Source organism: Cryptotermes secundus, unplaced genomic scaffold (genome assembly GCF_002891405.2).
Source record: "Cryptotermes secundus unplaced genomic scaffold, Csec_1.0 scaffold1003, whole genome shotgun sequence".
Classification (NCBI taxonomy): Eukaryota; Metazoa; Arthropoda; class Insecta; order Blattodea; family Kalotermitidae; genus Cryptotermes; species Cryptotermes secundus.
This window is the reverse complement of record NW_019733847.1, coordinates 457,325-465,722: the sequence shown is the minus strand read 5'-3', so window position 1 is coordinate 465,722 and position 8,398 is coordinate 457,325. Positions and strand designations below refer to the sequence as shown.

Genomic DNA, 8,398 nt, shown 5'->3' with positions numbered 1-8,398 from the left:
TTTGAAGGAAATAGCGGCTCCGGTCTAAAAAACCGAGATTAACATCCATGGGGATCCGTTGCACTGACCACGTTCCCCTGGCAAGAACTGTTGGGAGGCATTGCTTTCTGTGCAGTCCTGGTCGTATCAAAGGAACGTGGGTCATTAGTTCTTCCCAGAATTTCCTGTTTTGTTTTTGTTACATATTTCTACTTTTTATACATATATGTAATATAAATGTATTTTCAGAGTGGAAAAACGCAAAAAAGTAAAGGAACGACTTCAGGAAATAGAAGATCCACCTGATGTATTAGCAGAAAAGTGTCATAAATTAGCCGAAGCTATAGCAAATTCTACAAATTTGGTGGTGTATACAGGGGCAGGAGTTAGCACTGCAGCATGCATTCCGGACTATAGGGGAACTAATGGCATTTGGACTCTACTGCAGCAAGGGAAGGATATTGGGTGAGTTCAGATTGGAACAGTAAATTTGGTGACTGTTATTCCAAACATTATTCATTGCCTTGAGTTCTCTCCACTTGCAGTGTGTCTTTAGAATCTGAACTTGAAGTGTGTTATTAATAGTAATGTTTGTTGTTACCATTTGGGCCTGATTGATGTCTCATTTAAACTTTTAAATTTAATAAAAATATGTCATTTGTTCTGTTTGATGGACTCTATCACTTTTGCAAGTGATTGCTTTAGAAACCAGATTTATTTTTATTGTGTAATTTCTGTTTTCTATCTGGAGGTTGGTAGAATACTGCAGCCTTGCAAGTTGTAGAAGGCAACGGGAAGGTAACGTGGTTCCTGGGGATTAAACTGGGACACTATGTCACTGGGGGACATAAATACAGAAATCTGGTCATCCAGATTGGGGGGTTGGACGCAAGGCTGACAACCTTACCGCCATCTTTGAGCTGATTGTCTAGAAAATGTGGGAGCTTCAACATCTCACAACCCTATGGGCCTTCACGGCCTGGTACAGGGATAGCTTTACTTACTTTACTGATGCTTTGGTAGGATTCATTTTCTCAGTATACTGTTCATAAAGGAGCTGGGATAGCGCAGTCGGTATAGTGACTGCCTGCAGGCTGGATGACTGAGGGGTCAGAGTTCAAGTCCCAGTATGGTCAAGGATTTTCACTTCTCCACGTTGTCCAGACCGAATCTGGAGTCCACCCAACGTCCTATACAATGGGTACCAAGAGTTAAAGTGGCAGGGGTGTGAAGCTGACCGCTCACCTCCAGCTATTGCCAAGGTCAAGAAAATGTGGATCTATACATCCACTCCCCCATACCTCTTTATGGTGTAGTGTTTAATTAGTTAAGCACAGGGGTAACTTTACCAACCTTACCTCTACTGTTCATATGAAATTAAGATACAAGGTATCTTGCTTGCTAATGTTGACTACTTGTTTTTAAAACCCTGGCATGTTTTTGTCGTATGAGAACATCATCTGAGGGATGTGCCTAATGAAAAAAAAACTGCAAGTCACATATATAAAACTAAAGAATTATCATTGTCATATACTACATCATGAGATTGGCAGGGCATGTAGCATACATGGAAGCGAACAAGGCGTGCATACAGGATTTTGATAAGAAAGCCTGAAGGAAAAAGACCACTTGGAAGAACTAGATGTACATGGGAAGATAACATTAAAGAGTATCTTAGAGTAAGGGAGTATGGACTTGTCTGGCTGAGGATAGAGACCACTGGTGGGTTTCTGTGAACATGGTAATTAAAATTTGGGTTCCATGAAATTCTGAGTCTGCTGATTGGCTAAATAACTACTGACTTCTCAAGAAATACTTGGTTCTATGCAGTTAAATGGTTGGTTGTATGGATGATTGGTTAGTTAGTGAGTCAGTCAGCCTGTCATATACTACATTTTCCTCTGCTAAATTCAGGCGTGGAACTTTTTACAGGGACCTTGAAACATAGCACCAGTTGTCATGGTTCTGCTCTTAGGAACGTGGTTATTTCTGTGCCTAATCTGTAGCTAGGCATTATTGGATTTATGAAGGTGAGAAGGCTTGAATGGGCTGAACACATAATACGTGCCAGCAAGAATAGAACCATCAAGAAAATGCTTAATACTAAACCAGAAGGAAATAGGAGAGTGGGAAGACCAAGGTTAAGATGGGAAGAATGTGTGTGGCAGGACATAAGAATTTTGGGTGTAAAGAACTGGAGGAATGTAGCATCTAATAGAGAACGATGGCAAGCAATCCTGAGGAAGGCCAGGGCTCACAAAGGGCTGTCGTGCCAGTGATGATGATGATGAATCTGTAGCTTGCATTAGCAGTTTTATCGTTTCTTTTCAGCCTTCATGACTTGACCCAGGCTGAACCCACACTCACTCATATGGCACTGTGGCAGCTGTACAAGGCAGGGATGCTGAAACACGTTGTGTCTCAGAACTGTGATGGTCTCCATCTTCGCAGCGGCCTGCCAAAAAGGGCGTTGTCAGAAGTTCATGGAAATATGTATATTGAGGTAAATATTAGAGCACGTCCATTTATTTAACCATTTAATGACAATCGTCATAGTCAAATCAAGTCATCAAGTCATTCACAGACACTTCCAATGACATATAGCACATATTCCACTTCTTTTCGCAAACATTCAGGAAGTACCTATATATGTATGTTTCAGTCCTGATGAGTCAGTAAACCAAGAAATACTCAACAGTCAAAGGGCTATTCATATTGCTGTTGTAACATATTTACCTTATAATGGTGTGTAGATATTCAAATGCATAATATGTACATTTCTAAATCTAAAGTGTGCTGTATTATAATGTATAATGTTGTATGTGGTGATTGCATTATGTGGATAACAGAATTAGAGAGTCGCGTACTGTGGAACATGAAACATTTTAAAATTATATCCAGTTATCATGCCCAGAGTTGAAACTGTATGTGCTACATTCATTTTCCAGGTGTGCTGTCAATGTAAGCCTACCCGTGAGTACTGGCGTCTGTTTGATGTGACAGAGCACACGGCCCGTTTCAGTCATCGCACAATGAGACGTTGTTATTCGTGCATGGGCCCTTTAGTAGACACAATTGTACACTTTGGAGAACGTGGGAAATTACATTGGCCCCTGAATTGGTCCACAGCTTGTGAGGCAGCGGACAAAGCTGATGTCATTCTTTGTATTGGCTCCAGTCTTAAGGTGTGTTTAGTATACATGTGGTCAGCATGTCGCTTCTAAATGTCACAGATCATGAAATTACCTGGGAATATGGGAGCTAATAGGAGGGATAGGACAGGGTAAGCCAGGCATCTGCTCACTCCCTTCTAAGATATTTGGAAAGAAATTGATTTGAAGAAAAGAAAGAAATATACTGAATAATAAGAATAAAATTTTAAGGTATGTTTAAAAAAATATCCTCCTCTCCAGAATACTGCAAGGTGATCAGTAAAATAGCTTTAAATAATTTAAATGCAACTAGAAATATTATATTGTCATGTGTTTCCTAGACAACACAACAGGAAATTGTGTGGGTCTCAGATTTGGACAAATATTTATTGGACAATTACTCTGTACACTCACAAGTACAATTGTTCACACTTATAACGTCTTTGGACATTTCCTCTTCAATGTTACAACACTCTCGCACAGCTAATCTCAGTGCAGTGTCTTCTGCTCTGCTCGGAGCTCAGCCATCCTTAGCTCTCGTCAAATACGAACTTGCTTCTGCTCTTGTTGGATATGAACTGTTATATCCTGCTTACGGGCTGAATGGGGAACACCTTGTCGAAGGGTTAATTTTGCTCGCTGCTAGACAACGAATCTCTTGTTGCTGCAGGAATACATTTCATTACAAATAATGGTGGAAACCCCACTGCTAGACTTTCATCTCCGTGGGCAATGATTTCCTAGTCATTTCTGCCTAGGAATTGCTAGGTGTTGATCAGTGATGGACGTCTTATCATCCGGCCTTCCTGGCAGCACGTCACAATATTTTAATGTCGTGTCTGTGTGTGTGTATGAGTCAAATACCTGATGGTGACTCAATGAGCCAAAACATGTCGTAAGAAACAATGAATCTGTGGTGTATCCATCCTGATATTGCGGTGACGGAATAACATAAGTACAGGATAAATGTAAGTTTATAAGCAATTTTTTCTGGCTGTCTCGCCTTGGAAAAGACCATTTGGAAGGGAAGATTTTAACACTTCTGTACTAGGATGCTGGTGGCTGGATTATAATTTGCGAGGTAGTGGTATTAGTGTTAAAGCATGCACTGTCCTGTCCCCTTGACTACACATATATTCTGTTACAGTGGTGGACCTGCCCATAAAGATTAAGGGAGCAGAAAGGCCATTACTGTGATCAGAAAAGTCCACTGTTGGTGCCAATCTTAACGAACTCAGTCCATTCACTCCTTCATAGTCCATTATACCAAAATCCATTTTAATATTATTCTCCATTTGTTGGTTTATTGCATAATTTCTTTTATTTCATCTTTTCCCATCCCTTGTGCTTGCGTTGTTCCCACTGAGGGGTGTGTATCAGGGGACAAAGACTGAAAATATGTTAGAAAACCTCCCCCCCTACTTTTCTTCCATTGTATATCGTGTTATGAATTATGTTCTCTAACAGGTATTGAAGAAATACCCTTGGTTATGGGGGATGGATAAACCAGCAAGAAAAAGGCCTAAATTATACATTGTAAATCTGCAGTGGACACCAAAAGATGATCAGGCAGTTTTGAAGATCAGTGGTAGGTAGCATAATTAACTAATTTCATACTGAAGGGGTCTTCATCTGCTCAAAGTATTCTTTTATGGAAACCAAAGATTTATTTCCATGTTCATAAGATTCTACTATTGGGCTCTATCCTGAGCCAGATTAATGCAGTGAAAATTCTCACACCAAATTTCTTAAAGATTAATTCTAATATTATTCTCCCAGCTATGCCCAGGTGTTTGGTTTGTTTTCCTTTTGGATTTTGTGACCAAAAATTTGTAGCATTATTAGTAGATATTAAATAATGATTGGCTGAATTTTTAAAAATTCAGCAGAAGACGATGCTTTCCAGTTAGCATTCTACTGATGCTCCTCCATTTGGAGGAACCTTTACACTTCTGTTTTTGACAGATTACTCAGCAATATGAAGATAATGACTTATTGGAAGGCTTAACTGGACTTGAAGAATGCTGTCTTCTTGGATGTGGCGCTTTTTAGATCTTGTGTGAACCGATGTTTCGGAAGAAGATCTACATGGCACCACATCCCAGTAGACAGCGTTCTTCATAGTCACCACCGTGAAAACCTCAAATCTTAATTGAACTTGTTTTTTTTTTGGTAGGAAAATGCGATGAAGTAATGCAGCAGGTGATGTCCCGTATGAACTTGGAAATTCCTAAGTACATTCGAAGCAGTGATCCAATATTCAACCATGCTACATTTCTTCACCCAGCCGAGGTGCATACGGCTACACAGCCATTGCTCAGGCAGCCTCTAGAAGCCATGCAGAGTGAGTTGAGAGCTTTGAGCAAGTGCACAGGCCACAGACTGCTCCATAATGGGGTGAAACTTGAGGGTAGTGAAGTAAGTGGTAGTTGTAGTGGAAGTAGCCATGAAGTTGAAATTGGTGTTCACAAGATGGAAGATTTTTCATCTCAGGAAATGCACATACTCAAGACAAACAGTGGTAATTTTAATTTTACGAATATAGACGCTTCATGTACGCCGTGCGATCAGGAAGTTTGTTCGTCAGCTGGAAATATTGAGGGCCCATCTGAGGTTTTGGAAGAGCAACGTCTGAAGAAAGTGTTTGAAAAGAACAGTACTGTATCATTATTAGTAGATGATAATTGGTTTCAGAACCAGTCAGAAAACACGGCACTAGATATTGGATCAGGCAGAAACTTTTGCTCAAATTTACCATGTAATGAAAGTGTTGCTAGTATAATTGGCCTAAAAATGGATTTGGATACAACTTTTGATGAAATTATAAATACAGATCAAGTTAATTGTGATCAGAATTCCCTCCAAGTTAAAGATATTATTGTAGCAAGCACATCGATGAACCGTCTTAAATGTAGTTGTTTAATAGGCAGCAATTCTCAGTCTAGGAAGAGTATTAACAGCACAGGTTGTGACAGAGGTACAAGTTCCATTACAGACACAAGTTACATCCTCAGCGCACATGCAGATCAGCCATCCCCACTTCACAGTGTTTCATCTTTATCTTTGCAGTCTTTGACTCAAATTCTTCAAATAGAGCACAACTATAGTAAGAGACCTATTGGTCATGGAAGAAACAGGGAGAGTCAGTGTACTCAGGAAAAGAATTCAAAGGTTAAGGCTATTGAAGGGTCTGTACTTTCACTTGAAAGTGGAATAGGTAATCCAGAATGTCAACGTTTGAAAACTAATAGGTTTGAACTGCAAGGAACAACATCTTCTTCACCTTTGCCCCATTCATCCTCACCACAGAATACAAGAAAACCTGGAAGCACACAGAAGCCTGAGGATGAAAAACAGATCTGTGATGATGAGTATGATTTAGCTGATACCACAATGTGTTCATTTTGCGAGTCAAATTACAGTTCAAATATATGCCTATTTTATCGTCATTGGACTGCCAAGTTTGAAAATATTTCACTGGGATCTCAAGTTTCTATCTGTGAATGCTGTGATATGGATGATGATGGTGATACTGATGATGTTGATCTTGAAACAAGTAGATCAGAAGGTGGTGATGTCCATGACATTGGCGAAGGTAAAGGAAACTATCACGCCAACAAGGTAAGTAAAGTTCCTAACATAAATCCAGGCTGGTACGGGAAAGGTTATCGCAAGCGTACTAAGAAGAAACGTCTGGAAAAATTGTGATCATTTCCTCTGGAATCCTAGATGGAAATAATTACTCTGGAATTTTAGTGAATTATGATATTATAGGGCTGTTCCACTTGTGGCTCTTAAACTGAAATTACAGGAAACAGAGTTCAAATAGTCCCCCCCCCCCCAGTTCAGTTAGTGTCATGGCTCTTCCCAGGTAACAGATATTCAGAGCATGAAGTTAACTGCTCACTTCCATCTAGAGACAAGGTTAAGAATGTGCAGAGCTTTACCTCCCAATCCCCCACTGCTCCTTTAGGGTGCTGTGCTTAGGCACAAAGGCAGCTTTTACTTCATTGTTACTACCATAACTGTACAAGAGAATAAAGTAATTATGTTGGCAGAGTTGTGAATAAAATAATTATGTTTTGTGTTCACTGGTGCAAATAAATTCCAGGATGAATTATGATCGTATGATTGCATACTTCCTCTTCTATGTCCCAGCTTCTCATCTCATTTGCTGCTGAGTAACTTTTTCAGTTGAAAAAATGTCATAAAATAATACAAAAATCTATCACATCATTTTGTATCATCTTATCCAACTTGGTCCTAGATGGAATGTCGCTTTTTCTTTTAAACATCTTGCATTCTATTTCAGGTCTTTGTTTGAATTTCATGGATCAAAATTAATTGAACTGGCTTGTACGGACGGTTTTATGGACTGACACAGTGGCCATGTGCACTCAAGAGTTGCATGATCTACCTCTGGCATTGTTTATAACGAATAATTTTTTTTTAAACAAATTTTAAATATTTCTGAAACCACAATCATAATATTTCAACGCTGTTTCAGAATAAAGTTTAACCATATCAACTACAGAAATCAAGAAGTGGAACAGTCCTGACTTCATATAATGCTCACATCAAAAAAGAAAAAGGCTAAATGTTTTATGCATGCTGTTAGTAATATTAACTTCATGCTTGCCATGTGTGGGTATCTTAATATAAGAACAAGGTAACATTGTACTTACTTGATTACGAGACCTACGCAGAGATCACAGCTTACACTTTTCATTTACATGTAAGCTGTATACCACAAGGTTGTAATAATAAGTCATTGAAGAGCAAATGTGCGTGTTGTAACTTAGACGTGCTGCCAGTATTCCCTAGGTCAGTGATTACAAACCATTCCTGCTATATATTACACTTATGGGATTAGATTCTAAAGGGCTCTGACAATGGTGGCTGATACACAGAATTACTGGGTTTTTGAGCTTTTCCCATTGTCCGGAATCACTGGACCAGTGATTGAGATTAGCTCTTTCTATGGGGCCCAACTGAGTAGGTGTCTTCCTTTCTCACCTGAAGACGGAAACAGATCCAGTTTCTGAAACATCGTGTCCTTTATTATCTAGAATTCTGGATGATGGAAAAACTCCAAAACCCAATAATACTTATGGGATTGTTTCATCTTAGTCCCTCGATCATTTACATATTCTTGTGTCTCCATGCTGTGCCCCTTTCGAAGTAGGATAAAATATTTGGTGTTTATAATAAAAAGCCAAGAAACTGCAAAATTTTGCTGCACATCTCTGTATTTTGTAAGTGATACA

General features: G+C 39.3%; 1 protein-coding gene across 1 annotated transcript in view; it reads left to right on the top strand.

The window, feature by feature from the left end:
* The window catches only part of LOC111868291 (NAD-dependent protein deacetylase Sirt7), a gene marked incomplete in the record, with an annotated part of 12,911 nt that extends 4,841 nt beyond the window's left edge, over nt 1–8,070 (top strand). The window contains 4 exon segments of the mRNA XM_033752999.1: nt 2,312–2,482; nt 2,928–3,164; nt 4,599–4,719; nt 5,308–8,070. Of these exon segments, the coding sequence (XP_033608890.1) occupies nt 2,312–2,482; nt 2,928–3,164; nt 4,599–4,719; nt 5,308–6,839 (2,061 nt within the window).
* Nucleotides 8,071–8,398: the final 328 nt, after the last annotated feature.